Below are 16,177 nucleotides of genomic sequence, written 5' to 3'. Positions count from 1 at the left end.
TTCAAAAGACCAGATGTAAATTCTAAAGGAAGTTCCAAAGCAATAGCTCAAAATGTTTTAAGAAATCAAAGTAATGTTGATGAGCCAGCCTTGCAAGGTTTCTTTGAAGGGAAGACCACTAATCTGAATGTTTAATTTAAGGCACATTTATTCAAGAGAAAAGGAAATTCAAAGCCTCATAAAATCACCCCCCATTTTTTTAGGGTGGAGATACAGAGAATTAGGAAGGAGAGAAAGACTGAGGCTGACTTGACTCTCTACATATTTAGCTGTCTGCAGTGTGAGTTCGGCTGTATCACCCACTCTACCATTTGCACCTCAGGGGCATTTGTGGATGGCATCTGTTGCTAGCTCTGGGCGGACTACGCACTAATTAATTAACTACACGATACGCTATCTCTCATCACAGGCCTCACAAACTACTTCCACAACTATTTTACATGCATAGTCCATATGGGTTTGAATCCTGGATCTGTTACTGGCCATATGGTTTTAGGCATATGTCAACTTTCTTGTGCTTCAGTTTCCTCCTCTATAAAATAGGTATAATAAATATTAACGAACTCAAAGGTACCATGCTATAAAGATAAAATGATATCCTATCTATAAAGCCTTTTAGCACAATGCCTTGCAACATGGAAAGGCCTCAAGTTTTAGCTGCTATTAGTGGAATGTCTAAAATGACGGGGTCCTCAATCTTTTTTCTGCACTGAAACTGCCAAAGTATCCATGGCTCATGACCTGTGGGTATAGAAAAAGCCCCCTGGAGGGCTGTACCAGGGTATCTGGGAAAGGAGCTGAAAATGGTATGTACAATTTGAAAAAGCCCAGTGAATATTAGCAAGCAACTCTTAATAAAAAAGATGTATAATACATTATTTCTTCTATAACAATCTCGTCTTTAGGCAGACTATGACACAAGAACTATTAGTAAAACAAAGAACAAAAACCAAAAGAAATCCTCCATAACACTGACTCCCAGTCACTTGGTCTTTACCCTCTGCCTCCTCCAAGTCTTTTTTGTTGGCTAACAGGATCTCCTCACGTTGGTCTGTCAACAGATCAGCCAGATGATGGATAATCTCTGCTCTCTAGGAAGAAAGGTAAAAACATTGAACAAATAAGTAAATACATTCATCCAAGAAGAACGCACAGCATACTTTTAAACCTACTCCTCTGAATAAGCCAGGTCTTGCTCCTAAACCCAAGGTCACCACTCACTGAAATGGCCTTACCTCCTTTCAATCCCATCTCAGCTCTCACTTTTTCCTTCCTCTCTCACTATTAATCTCCCTAATGAATGACAGACACAATCTGTCCCCAAGGGGCCAGCATTTGAATCAGCAGAGTACATCCACCTCCGCATACTCGGTATCACTGGCTATATAGTTTAACTCCCAGGTTCTTTTACATAATTATTTAATGAATTCAGCCAAAGGGAGAAAACCAAGAGACCCCAATCCTTACCCACCTAGATTAAGAAGTGTAGCAAATGAGTGAGATTACTGAAGGAGCAATGGGAAGTGGCTTAAGAGACAAGCTAAGCTCTTCCTTTGCTTTCCTCTCTCTGCTTGTATTGTTTTAAATTCTCCTATTCCTCAGGCCACAGTGCTTCCTTGAAGAAACCTAAATGCATGACTCTCAAATCTGTCCTTAACAACACAAGCCTCAGGAATCCAATCCCCAGCTTCCACCTGCTTCCATTTCCAGACTCTTCACATCTGCTACTTCCCTGTGGGAAGGATCCTACTAGAGAGCAGGCTCTTGAGCTTGCATTTTATAGGTAAGTTAGGTGATTCAGATGGGTTAGAACAAGCAGTTTTCCTCCATTTCCCTGTTTGGAATATGGCAGGATTAGGGAGCTTCCTTGGTCTCATCATTTTCATGATGTTTTGATCAAAACATCAGATTGATGAAAAGCTACCTTAGGCCTCAGGCTACAAAGACAAAAGGGAAAATAAAATTTGGAGAAAGAGGGACGCCTGGGTGGCTCAGTTGGTTGGACGACTGCCTTTGGCTCAGGTCATGATCCCGGAGTCCTGGGATCGAGTCCCATATCAGGCTCCCAGCTCCATGGGGAGTCTGCTTCGCTCTCTGACCTTCTCCTCGCTCATGCTCTCTCTCACTGTCTCTCTCTCAAATAAATAAATAAAATCTTTAAAAAAAAAAATTTGGAGAAAGAAAAAAGGCAGAACAAATCTGAATCATACCTGTAACTAGAGTAACTCTCTGGGGTCATGAGGAATGAAGGGGGAGACAGGCTTGACTGTGCACTAAACCTTACAGCATGACTCACTCTGAAAACCAACAAAACTATTAGTTAGAGTTACTACCTGCTCAGGTTCCAAAGTGGCCAGCATCCTTCCTCCTGATCGAGCCATTTCTCCCTGCTGCTCAACGGTAGGACCTGTAAAAATATTTGCAAACATCAGATCACAGACTGCTACCCCAGCACGTGCACAGAACGAATGCTCAGTGTTTTGGTGTGTTGTTTCCCAGAGGTCACTCTGGGAAAATGGCAAAAGAATAGACTAGATTAACTCAAGCAAAATACAAGAAACTTATCTGTATTTCTAAACTGGACAACATAATTTATATCTTACGGAGTTCTTTCAAGTCCACCTTGGCTTATATTCTCTAATATGTTTCCACTTCTGAATGCAGATTATTTGGCAATTCTGTTTTTGTGAACAATTCAGAGTAAATATCATGTCTTACGCATCTTTGCATCTCTAGGCATCCAGCATGGGCCTAGCAAATGTTTCTTAAAAAAATGGATGTTTATATTCTTTAACTTACTGGTTTTAGAAAAAAACAGGAAGTCTAGCAGGGCAGGTTAGCTAAATTTAACAAAAGCAAAGCAAAGCCAATTTTACAAGAGTGTTGGAGACAATACCAGAATTCATGATATCAACACATGGATTTTGTGATCTCTGTTCCTAGAAGACAGCTTGGTCTTCAGTCTCATCTAGGCATGGTGTGGCTACCTATCATCCACAAACCATGGGACTCTACAAAGAACTACTTACCTGCAGGCTTTACTTCAGAAAAGAAGGTGCCAACTTTCTTTCCCTCCACGATATCTGTGATGACATGCCCAGACACCTTTGGGTGGGTTCCATTGGCAATAACCACAGAAGTGCCACCTTGCAAAGCCCAGAGGGCCGCTTTCACCTAGTAGGAAAGTTTAGATCCCATCATGAGATTCAGACCTTTGCAGGGTCTAGTCATCCACACTATAAACTTGCAAAAAAAATAGACAATACCATGTGATACTGAGCAACAGAAGTATATGCAGGAATATTTCCAATAGCTTGGAAGGTCTGAACACACACACAGCTCATGCCTTCTTTCCAGCCCAACTTCAGCATGTGCTGCCTAATGCTGAGTCAATCTGCCCTTTAATGTTCAGTGTTCAGTCTGGTGTTTGACCAGAATCTGAGCCTGAGTTCTTTTAGCCTTTGCATACCTTTTTAGTATGTCTCCGCCATTGCCACATATGATGCTGTATCTTAAGGGTATTACTTCCTAGAGTAATGGGAGGGAAGAACTTCTGAAAGATTTCATAAAGAATACTTGAGCTGGGGCACCTGGCGGCCTTAGTCCATGGAGTGTGCGACTCTTGATCTCTGGGTTGTGAGTTTGAGCCCCATGCTGGGTGTAGAGATTACTTAAAAAAAAAAAAAAATCTTAAAAGAAAAAAAGAAAGAGGGGTGCCTGGGTGGCTTAGTCAGTTGAGCATCTGCCTTCATCTCAGATCATAATCCCAGAGTCCTGGGATTGAGCCCTGCATTGGGCTCCTTGCTCAGTAGGGAGCCTGCTTTTCCCTTTCCCTTTGTGTGTGTGTATGCCCACTCTAGCTCTCACTCTCTCTCAAATAAAATCTTAAATAAAAAAAAAAGGAAAAGAAACATTTGAGCTGATAATATTAGAGGATTTATGAATTATGAAAAATATACAGACCCTACCCTTGACAAGTTTATAATATGAATGTACCATATAATATTAGTAAAGAGAACACATACGCAGACACGACTAAATATAGGTACATAATATGCATTAAGTCTGAATTTAGATATGCACATTTAAGTACATATGTGTTTAGTATCATAACCATTAATGCCCAAACACTCACAAAGTAAAAAGGATAAAATATTGTCTGGTTTTATATCTGTTACAGGCAGTAAGAGCATCAAATCCTTACCTTGGCTTCCATGCCACCCATTCCTACTCTTGACTTGGTTCCAAAGGTCACAGACTGCTGATCTCCAGGATAAAATATATCGATGAGCTTTGCATCATCTGACCCTGGGGGACTGTCAAAAAGACCTAAAAAGCAGACAAAAGTCAGTAATACTGCTGTAACGGAAGTGATTGTCCCCTAAAACAGACCCCTGGGCACCTGCCAACCACTCTGTACATGACTGAGCCAAATGAATTCTGTGTTCTAACAGCTCTAACCAGAAAAGGGAAGAAGGGATGTGTATAGTCTGCCCACGCTGAAAATCAGCAACAGGAGGACTCTCTTTACATACTTTTACAACCTGCCTTAATGAATGAATGCTTGTTAGTATCATGGCATGACCACATCCTTGGCACAAAACTTACCAGCCCTGTCCATTGTCTACAGGGAAGCTGTCCTCACCTCTGCCACTGTTACTTATGATGCTGAATTAAGGAAGTAACTGCAGGATGAGTGGCCACTGCAGAAGACACAGCAGCTGTATACTATAACATGACTGTCTCCAAGTGGGATGAAACAGGAGACAGGTTTTCATTAACTCTCACAGCACCCTTTGAAACAGCCACTGACTATACTCTGCATATTATGGGCAAGCTGATGTGAAGGTTAGGCTTCGTCAGCAGAAGAGCACAGGACTCCCAGCATTCATTCTAGATTTATCATCACAAAGCCCATGTCCCTTTTATAACCAAACAGAATAACATAAAATACAAGTTACATGAAACATCATATGCATACAATCCATGATTAAAAATCTTAATAATTTCACTTGCAAAAAGAGCAAGTTGGAGGCTTGGAAAGAAAAATCATGGGCCTGTGAAAATGGAATCACTTTAAGGCCTGCGTGGGACACATACAGAGAGGAACTGCCCTGGGCTGGGGACTGGTCAATGATATCTGGGCAGTGATGTTTTTGGTTTAAGTTACTGCTTTTCCTGTGGGAAAATACGGTCCCTCTGCTTCAATATTCCAAATCTCTAACACAACCCTGCTATATACATCCTCTCCAGGAGAAAGGTATCAAAGGAGTGATGGAAATGGTGTCTGGTATAGAACGAAGCGGTGCGAACCATGGGCAGCAATGACAGGGGGAGGAAAAACCACCTCTCACCACCTCTGCCCACTGCAGCCCAGCATGCATGGGATTTAGGGCTGGAGTCTTTTCAGAAGGCACTATGCTATAAGATCATAAGCATGCATCCCAAGGCTGTTTTGGTTTCATACAAAAATAGCATGGGCAAGGTTGTAAAGTTCCAAGCAATTCCTTCTCAAGAGATGCTGAGGAGGGCCTAGCATTCTGGTATTCTGCTTACTCCTCTTTTTCCCTTATAGTGGCTTCTCAAACCCATCAAGAGCATATTTAAAATTCTAATATCATGCTAAAAATCAACTTTCAGTGGATAACTAATCAGGGTTAATAACCCAAGCCTGTTTTATATACATGAATGTTCATAGTTGCGTTAGTTATAATAGGCTCAAATGTCTACCAACTGATGAATAAGCAACTAAAATGTGGTGTATCTACAGAGTGGAGTATTATTTGGCAATCATGAGAAAAGTACTGATAAATGCTATCACACTGATAAGCAATTTTAGTGTTTGAGGCCACCTTAAAAATGTTTCCTCGAATCTAGTTCAAATTGGGTGTTACATACTTAACTTTCAAGTTCATGTCCTTTACCTTGCTAGGTAGTACAGGAGAGGGAAGGGTGTAGATTTTTAAATTGAACAGATCTAGTTCTAAAACCAGCCTTTACTAAGCACTGTGTGACTTTGGATATACCATTTAGCTGGTGTGAACTTAATTTTTAATTTCTTCACCTGAATAGCAGAGCTAACCTATCTACTTTGCAAGACTGCTATAAGGATTCAAAAAAATTGACATTTATAAAGTACCTAGCACGGTATTTGTGCATAGTAGAAATTTAATAAAAATCTTCAGATTAACTGAAAACCCTTCTTTTCTAGAGTGGCTCACTCTTATCCCAACCTAGCTATTCCTGTCCTGAGATTTCAAATTTACGGTGGATAAAAATGGCACTAAGAGGGTGCCTGGGTGGCTCAGTGGGTTAAGCCACTGCCATCGGCTCGGGTCATGATCTCAGGGTCCTGGGATCGAGTCCTCTGCTCAGCAGGGAGCCTGCTTCCCTCTCTCTCTCTCTGCCTGCCTCTCCATCTACTTGTGATTTCTCTCTGTCAAATAAATAAATAAAATCTTTAAAAAAAGAAAAAAAATGGCACTAAGACTTCTTACAGGTAAAGAAATGGACATATAGGTGTGATATATCAGACTTCCCACAAGGGCAGAAGACAGATCAATCCATCTATATCTGCCCCTGCCTCCATGAGGCAGCTCCCTGCTCTTAATCTTACACCCATGGAGTGTAAATGGAAAACAAGTCCTGCCAAAGTACCCTGCCTTGGGTCTGGGCTGGGAACCAAATAGGTTTTTGTGATCTCCTGGGAATGTAATGAGGGCCCTTTGGGATCCTGTTAGGTTTGGCCAATTTTAGACACAGCTACCATATTCCTTATGGGTCAAAATGTAAACTGGGAATAGCCTACGAGAGTGAGAAGAGTGAATGGAGAGTCAAACCGGAACCAAGAGGGACCCCTCTGAGGAAGGGGAAAGCAGGGTAGAAGAGATTAACATATAAGACCATGGTGGCCACATAGGCAGGACTTCTGCAGTGGCTCCAATTTAATATCACCTGTCTCATGATTTACATTAAAAACTGAAAGTGATCAAACCACAGTGAAATAGCACTTCATACCTATCAGCGAAAAGGCAGATTATAAGAGGTAAGTGCTGGCAAGGATGTGAAAAAACTAAAACCCTCATACAGGGCTGATAGGGCTATAAAATGATGCAGTTGCTTTGGAAACCAGTCTGCAACTTCTTCAAAAGGCTAAACATACACGAAATTACCAAATGATCTTGCAATTCTACACCTAGGTAAAACAACAAACATGTCGGCACAAAAATCTGGACATGGATGTTCAGATCAGCATAAGTCTATCCCCTGATGAACACGTAAACACAATGGGGTATGTGTGCACAATGGAGTAGTAGTTGGCAACAAAAAAAAAAAAAGGACTACTGACAGATGCCATGACACCCATCGATGAACCCTGAAAACATCATGCTAAATCAAAGAAACCAGTCACGAAGGATCACATATTGTGTGATTCCACTTCTACAGAATGTCCAGAACAGGAAAATCCATAGAGACAGAAGATGTAGATGAGAGGTTGCCTGCGGTGGAGAGTGATGGCAAATAGGTACAGAGTGATAAAAATGTTCTAAAATTGTTGTCAGGGTTGAGCAACTGTATGAATATACCAAAAATCAATGAAACGAATAGTAAATCTTGAATAGCTGAGCTGTATGGTATATGAATCACATCTGTATAAAGCTCTTCTAAAAAGCAAACCTGAGGGGCGCCTGGGTGGCTCAGTGCGTTAAGCCGCTGCCTTCGGCTCAGGTCATGATCTCAGAGTCCTGAGATCGAGTCCCGCATCGGGCTCTCTGCTCAGCAGGGAGCCTGCTTCTCTCTCTCTCTCTGCCTGCCTCTCCTTCTACTTGTGATTTCTCTCTGTCAAATAAATAAATAAAATCTTTAAGAAAAAAAAAAAAATAAATTAAAAAAAAAAAAAAATAAAAAGCAAACCTGAAATGCCTGGAAATGACAATATTTCAGCATTCAAACTCCATCTCCCAGATTCCCTCACCTTCTTTTTTTTAAAAGATTGTATTTATTTATTTGACAGACAAAGAACACAAGTAGGCAGAGAGGCAGGCAGAGAAAGAGGAGGAAGCAGGCTCTCCGCAGAGCAGACAGCCCAATGCAGGGCTTAATCCCAGGACCCTGGGATCATGACCTGAGACGAAGGCAGAGGCTTTAACCCACTGAGCCACACAGGCGCCCTCCTCACCTTCTTTTGAGCCATAAAATCCCTTTGTTAGACCATATGCCTCAGAAAAAAATGTTCCATAGGGTAAGAAAAAAAAAATTCAAAGAACTTAAAGAGAGGAATTCACATGCTCCCCCATTTGGTATTTAAAACAAAGGCTGGATTAAAGGAAAGGGCATCGCTTTGTACCTTCTACATCTGAAAGAACGATCAGGAGGTCAGTTTTCATTTCCACGGCCAGACGCGCAGCCAGGCTATCATTATCTTTAACACTAATAACCTGGAATGCAGGTAAAAAGTTAAAAGTGAGTGAACTATGCAGCTCAAGATGTTCACAGAAGCACTCTGCTAGGTTCAGGCAGGCAAGATTAATGACTGAGTGTGTGGATGACAGCTCTTATAGGCCCTTCTGTCTCAAAACACTGTGCCTACTGCCCCCCCCCCATTTCTAAACATGCACCCTTCTCTCCATTGACACACACAAGCCATGCTCATAGCACCATCTGAAACCACTATAGCACCTCACCCTGTTGAATGAGACCCTCCCCGACTTCAGAAGAGCGTATGCAGCCACTGCTCCATGAGGCCAGCTTCTGTCCCAATTGCCCCACCTTGTTTAGGCCAAACTTCCGGTGTTAGTACATGCAGCACAGCACAGCATTAGACTCCAGCATGCTCAGCCCTTAGGAATACTTTACCCACATTTACCCCCTGAAGATCACTATTGGGCTCAGCTGGGGGTACGACAGCATCATTCGTGTTGACAATGGGGACAATGTTCATTCGGAGGAGCTCATGAAGTGTCCCATTAAGGTTCCGCCGCTTCTGTTCATCATGGAAATCCAAGTTGGTCACCAAAATCTAAAAGTTATTAAATGGATTGGAAATGCAGAAGGGAGAGAAATTATGAACATCCTAGCAACAACATACAAAAGATGCTAAGAGGAGGGGAGTTAAACTCTAGCTTTTTGGATCCCATACAGATTGGAATGGAACACATATCTGTGGATACTGATCTAATTCTTTCAAAGATGGGAAAAAAAAAATCAATCACTTGGAATATATAAGGATGCTCAAGACTTCTTCTAGAAGTACTTTAATTCTCAAAGAGCTACTAAATCTCTTCTATTTATAGCTTAGGAAAATTAATGTATGAACTTTAGAGAGATACACTTTGGAGGATGTGATGGCCATCCATTAATTTCTAAAATATCTCTATCCTAGCATCAGATTCAGGGGCTGGCCACAGTAGGCACTGAAACATAAGGTGAGTGAGCCAAGAACCGTCTGCCCTGTCCAGAGAAGTGTAGGAGACAAAACGGAAGAGGGCTGTGCTGCCTTCCCTGCTCTGCCACCAACCATGGCTGAGGTTAGCAAAGACGGGGTCTGAGCCTGTGACTGGCCTGAGAGGCTTATGAAAGCGAGTCTTCAGTCAGAAACTGAAAAGAAGGCCTAGACTTAACTTAGTTCAGGGTAGGCGATGAGCATAAGCTACTCAAAGGTCTGGTGAAGAGCTGGGTGTGGGGTTGGGCAGACAGCTCTACTTCCTTGTTTACAGCAGAGTACTGGGCAATGGCTAGCAGGAGAAGGTAACTGAGGATAGCAAGAAACTAATGGTAATAAGCCCTGAAGCTCATAAATAAATGTTTCAATGAAATCCCTCTAATGTTTAAGGAAGAAGGTTCTTGCAATGTGGACAGGCTGAAGCAGGAAAGGCAGCAGGCAGATGGTCAAGAAAGAAGGTACCCAAACAGTAAAAGTAGGCATAGTGAAGCCCCGAGGGTCTGGTTATGGTAACTAAGAAGATGGTAAAGCAGACTTAATGATAAAAAAATGTAGGTAAGGAAGACAACATGGTTACACAAACAAGGGAAATAATCTACTCACTTATTTGGTAAAAGACTTACTCAATACTTCAGGAATGTTAGGCTCTGTATGAGCTGCTGAGATAGAGAATAAAACTGTTGATAGTTTGGGGAAGGTGGAATGGGGCACATTTTTTTAAGGACAGATCATGAACTCTTTTTTAGGAAAGAATCCTGTAGGAAACAGAACTTGGTCAAAGGCAAGTCTACAGATTCTAGCCATAGGGGTGAAAGGTCAAATGATAAAATAAACATGTGTAGGATAGGCAAGCAGGAGGTATAAAGGTCCAGTGAAAATAACCTGTTGCTCAAACAGTGTTACACAGAAGGAGTAGAAGACAAGAGCCAAGAGCCCTAAGAGAGAAAAGTATGTGCTTGGAATTGGGCAGTCTGTTAGGATGCAAATTAATTTCATTTTTATGAAGAGAAAACAAGCTGCTCTATTTAAGTCTTTAACCTGACAAACAACTTGGTGGAGTTCTCCAAAAGCCACTGATAATGGTCTTTAATTTTAAGGTTTATTAATTTATTTTTAGAGAAGAGCGAGAAAGAAAGCATGTGCAGGCATGCAACGGGGGGCAGAGGGGGGAGGGAAGAAAGAAGGAGATAATCCCAAGTAGACTCTGGTACCAGAGTGTGTAACCCAACATAGGGCTCAATCCCACAACGCCAAGATCATGACCTAAGCCAAAGTGGTCAGATGCTCAACCGGCTGAACACAAAGCTACCCTGATAATGGTCTTTAAAACAGGACTACTAAAGACAACAAGAAACCATAGAAGGTACAAATGGCAGAGATTTCTTACAGATAAGATCCTAGGGAAGGCAAACGTGTGAGATGGTCTCAAGGATGAACGTTTGTTGGAAACCAGAGGGGACAGAGCTCTTTCACATCAATATTAATGGAAGCCACAGCTGATGTGCAGTGATTTTTTTAATGCTACTTTCATTAAAACCAACCAACAACAACAACAAAACACAAAACAAAACAAAAACCCCCAAAAGCATCATATCCAGGGAAAAAACAAAACAAAAGCAGTTACTAGACCTAAGTTTCCTCATCTGGCTCCAGACATTTTTATTTTATTTTTTTAAGATTTTATTTATTTATTTGACAGATGGCAAGTAGGCAGAGAGGCAGGCAGAGAAAGAGGAGGAAGCAGGCTCTCTGCGGAGCAGAGGGCCCGATGCGGGGCTCGATCCCAGGACCCTGGGATCATGACAAGCTGAAGGTAGAGGCTTAACCCACTGAGCCACCCAGGCGCCCCCCCCTTTTAAAGATTTTATTGACATTTTTAAAAAAATTAAAAAGACGAGTTTATCTTTGTGTACAGTATAAGAGAATGGTCAAGTTTCATTCTTCTACATATAGCTGTCCAATTTTCCCAGCACCATTTATTGAAGAGACTGTCTTTTTCCACTGTATATTTCTTTCTGCTTTGTCAAAGATTATTTGGCTATAGAGTTGAGGGTCCATATCTGGGTTCTCTATTCTGTTCCACTGGTCTATGTGTCTGTTTTTATGCCAGTACCAAGCTGTCTTGGTGATCACAGCTTGAAATCAGGTAATGAGATGCCCCCAGTTTTGTTTCTTTTTCAACATTTCCTTAGCAATTCGGGGTCTCTTCTGATTCCATACAAATTTTTGGATTATTTGCTCCAGCTCTTTGAAAAATACCGGTGGAATTTTGATTAGAATGGCATTAAAAGTATAGATTGCTCTAGGCAGTATAGACATTTTAACAATGTTTATTCTACCAATCCAAGAGCATGGAATGGTCTTCCATCTTTTTGTGTCTTCTTCAATTTCTTTCATGAGTGTTCTATAGTTCCTCAGGTACAGATCCTTTACCTCTTTGGTTAGGTTTATTCCCAGGTATCTTACGGTTCTTGGTGCTATAGTAAATGGAATCGATTCTCTAATTTCCCTTTCTGTATTTTCATCGTTAGTGTATAAGAAAGCCACTGATTTCTGTACACTGACTTTGTATCCTGCCATGTTACTAAATTGTTGTATGAGTTCTAGTAGTTTGGGGGTGGAGTCTTTTGGGTTTTCCATATAAAGAAACATGTCATCTGCGAAGAGAGTTTGACTTCTTCATTGACAATTTGGATACCTTTTATTTCTCTTTGTTGTCTGATTGCTGTTGCTAGGACTTCTAAAACTATGGTGAACAAGAGTGGTGAGAAAGGGCATCCTTGTCGTGTTCCTGATCTCAACAGGAAGGCTGTGAGCTTTTTCCAATTGAGGATGATATTTGCTGTGGGTTTTTCATAGATAGATTTTATGAAGTTCAGGAATGTTCCCATTATCCCTAAACTTTGAAGCATTTTAATCAGGAATGGATGCTGGATTTTGTCAAATGCTTTTTCTGCATCAATTGAGAGGACCATGTGGTTCTTCTCTCTTCTTTTATTGATTTGTTCTATCACATTGATTGATTTGCCAATGTTGAACCATCCTTGTAACCCAGGGATGAATCCCACCTGGTCATGGTGGATAATCTTTTTAATGTGCTATTGGATCCTATCTGCTAGAATCTTGTTGAGAATCTTCATATTCATATTCATCAGTGATATTGGTCTGAAATTCTCCTTTTTGGTGGGGTCTTTGCCTGGTTTGGGGATCAGGGTAATGCTGGCTTCATAAAAAGAGTCTGGAAGTTTTCCTTCTGTTTCAATTTTTTGAAACAGCTTCAGGAGAGTAGGTATTATTTCTTCTTTGAAAGTTTGGTAGAATTCCCCAGGGAATCCGTCAGGTTCTGGGCTCTTGTGTTTTGGGAGGTTTTTGATCACTGCTTCAAAAACTCATTACTAGATATCGGTTGATTCAGGTTGTCAATTTCTTCCTGGTTCAATTTTGGGAGTTTATAGTTTTCCAGGAATGCATCCATTTCATCTAGGTTGCTTAACTTATTGGCATATAACTGCTGATAATAACTTCTGATGATTGTTTCTATTTCCTTGGTGTTAGCTGTGAACTCTCCCTTCTCATTCATAATTTTACTAATTTGAGCCTTCTCTCTTTTCTTTTGGATTAGTGTGGCCAATGATTTATCGATCTTATTGATTCTTTCAAAAAACAGCTTCTAGTTTCATTGATAAGCTCTACTGTATCTCTAGTTTCTATCTCACTGATCTCTGCTCTAATCTGGATTATTTCCCTTCTTGTGTGTGGAGTTGGCTTAATTTGTCGAAATGGATCAAAATGGATAAAAGACCTCAATGTGAGACAGGAATCCATCAGAATCATAGAGGAGAACACAGGCAGTAACCTTTTCGATATCAGCCACAGCAACTTCTTTCAAGATATGTCTCCAAAGGCAAAGGAAACAAAAGCAAAAATGAACTTTTGGGACATCATCAAGATCAAAAGCTTCTGCACAGCAAAGTAAACAGTCAAAAAAACAAAGAGGCAACCCATGGAATGGGAGAAGATATTTGCAAATGACAGTACAGACAAAATGCTGATATCTAGGATCTATAAAGAACTCAAACTAAACACACACAAAACAGATAATCATGTCAAAAAATGGGCAGAAGACATGAATAGACACTTCTCCAATGAAGACATACAAATGGCTATCAGACACATGAAAAAATGTTCATCATCACTAGCCATCAGGGAGATTCAAATTAAAATTACATCGAGATACCACCTTACACCAGTTAGAATGGCCAAAATTAGCAAAACAGGAAACAACGTGTGTTGGAGAGGATGTGGAGAAAGGGGAACCCTTTTACACTATTGGTGGGAATGCAAGTTGGTGCAGCCACTTTGGAGAACAGTATGGAGATTCCTTAAGAAATTAAAAATAGAGCTTCCCTGTGACCCTGCAATTGCACTATCCCAAAGATACAGGGATAAAAGTGAAAAGAAGGGCCACCTGCACCCCAATGTTTATAGCAGCAATGGCCACGGTCGCCAAACTGTGGAAAGAACCAAGATGCCCTTCAACAGACGAATGGATAAGGAAGGTGTGGTCCATATACACTATGGAGTATTATGCCTCCATCAGAAAGGATGAATATCCAACTTTTGTATCAACATGGACGGGACTGGGAGAGATTATGCTGAGTGAAATAACTCAAACAGAGAAAGTAAATTATCATATGGTTTCACTTATTTGTGGAACATAACAAATAACATGAAGGATATAGGGAGATGGAGCGGAGAAGGGAGTTGAGGGAAATTGGAAGGGGAGATGAACCATGAGAGACTACGGACTCTGAAAAACAATCTGAGGGTTTTGAAGGGGCGGGGGGTGGGAGGTTGGGGGAGCCAGGTGGTGGGTGTTATGGAGAGCACATACGGCATGGAGCACTGTGTGTGGTGCATAAACAATTAATTCTGTTATGCTGAAAAGAAATTAATTAAAAAAAATTAAAGATGAGGGGCGCCTGGGTGGCTCAGTGGGTTAAGCCGCTGCCTTCAGCTCAGGTCATGATCTCAGAGTCCTGGGATCGAGTCCCGCATCGGGCTCTCTGCTCAGCAGAGAGCCTGCTTTCCTCTCTCTCTCTGCCTGCCTCTCCATCTACTTGTGATTTCTCTCTCTGTCAAATAAATAAATAAAATCTTTAAAAAAAAAAAAAAAAAAAAATTAAAGATGAAATTGCGATTGGATTGTGGAAAATAAGAGAGCTGATAATAGCAGCTGACAGAAATTAAGATTTCTATTATATTTATGCTAACAGGAAAAAAAAAAATCTGAAAGAGTGGGGTGCCCAGCTACAGACAACAGGTGGACAAGTCCATGCCTTTCTGCTTTAGCTCACTTACTCAAGAACACTCTGGAACAACAACGTAACTGTGGATAACACTGTGAGAATTATGAAGAAACAGAAACAGCAGTAGGAAATGAAAGACCAAAGTCTGAAAGGATGTATACATAACAACATCAAATATGTAAAATAACACCTATGTAAATGGTGGGATCAGGGACAGCAAAGGAGTTGGAAGACAGTAACTTGGGGAGTTCAATTTTTTTCCAACTCTTTTGTGAAATGACTATTAACTTGTTTTGTGATATTTACATGTTTCTAGTGTATAGTGGTACTGATGATCACAGATATAACTGAAAAAATAATTCCGGAAATTTAGCTAAAAAACAATGTGGAAAGAAGGTTCTAGAACATTTCAAGGGCAACCACTAAAAATGTACAAGTTTCATAAGGATGGGAACCATGGTTGATTTGTTTACCACAGTATCCCCAATGCCTAACACACTTCTTGGTATACCATAAGTGCTCAATAAATATTTGCTAATGAATGAAAACCAACCATATGCATTCTTCTTTCTTATCAATGCTTGATAGAAATTTATTATACAAGGCAACCAGGTATAAAGAGGGGTACCTGGGTGGCTCAATCATTAAGCGTCTGCTTTAGGCTCAGGTCGTGATCCCAGGGTCCTGGAATGGAGCCCTGCTCAATCTGGGCTCCCTATTCAGCAGGAAGCCTGCTTCTCCCTCTACCACTCCCCCTGCTTGTGTTCCCTCTCTCGCTGTGTCTCTCTCTGTCAAATAAATAAATAAAATCTCTAGGGGAAAAAAAAAAAAGATAACCCAGTACAAAGAGAAGCAAGCTGCCCAAAGCCAAAGAAGCCAATGAAATAAAGATACCTAATTTTATTGTCATCAAAAATATAAACACATAAAGTAGTAGCTCTAACAGTTACTAGCATATTACCAAGTGCTAATAATTACCGGGAATGATGCTACATTAAATGCCTTTCATATATTTTCTCATTGACTTCTTTCAAAAACTCTCTCAAGTAGGCACTGATGTTATCTTTTTTTTTCAGATGAGGAGACTAAGACACAAAAAGGTTACATCTAACAGTTTCTCTGCATTTCCCAATTAGAAAGGGTGAAGTTAAAGCAGTCTAGCTCTAGAGCCTTGCTCATCATCCCTTTGCTTTACAGGAATCACCCTCAAAGACCCCACGCCTCTCTGCAATGGTGAGCCTCTCACCTGAGCAGCACAGATGCTGTACTGGGTAAACATGGCCTCATACAAGGCCATCAGTCCACTCTGACCGGCAGCCGCACAGGCTCGTGCTTCTAAGACTGGAATTGCCTGTAACACACAAATAGATACGGTGTGGTTGGGAGTAAGGCAAGGAGGTCTATAAACCCATTACAGGGGCTGGAG

General features: G+C 41.0%; 1 protein-coding gene across 7 annotated transcripts in view; it reads right to left on the bottom strand.

Moving 5' to 3' along the window:
- The window catches only part of ALDH18A1 (aldehyde dehydrogenase 18 family member A1), a 42,983-nt gene that overhangs the window by 12,099 nt on the left and 14,707 nt on the right, over positions 1-16,177 (bottom strand). For 2 of the 7 annotated variants that reach the window (XM_045068624.1, XM_045068626.1), the window contains exons 5-11: positions 15,998-16,102; positions 8,861-9,019; positions 8,348-8,438; positions 4,205-4,329; positions 3,030-3,174; positions 2,334-2,407; positions 977-1,091 (exon numbers count right to left, since the gene is read on the bottom strand). In XM_045068624.1, coding sequence (XP_044924559.1) covers positions 977-1,091; positions 2,334-2,407; positions 3,030-3,174; positions 4,205-4,329; positions 8,348-8,438; positions 8,861-9,019; positions 15,998-16,102 — 814 coding nt within the window. The remainder of the gene's footprint in view (positions 1-976; positions 1,092-2,333; positions 2,408-3,029; positions 3,175-4,204; positions 4,330-8,347; positions 8,439-8,860; positions 9,020-15,997; positions 16,103-16,177) is intronic. The other 5 variants (XM_045068627.1, XM_045068629.1, XM_045068628.1 and 2 more) reach the window with 3 other exon arrangements.

Source organism: Mustela putorius, unplaced genomic scaffold (assembly GCF_011764305.1).
Source record: "Mustela putorius furo isolate JIRA1106 unplaced genomic scaffold, ASM1176430v1.1 tig00003909_pilon_pilon_pilon, whole genome shotgun sequence".
NCBI lineage: Eukaryota > Metazoa > Chordata > Mammalia > Carnivora > Mustelidae > Mustela > Mustela putorius.
Note: the sequence above shows the minus strand (reverse complement) of the source record. Positions and strands in the feature narration are given on the sequence as shown.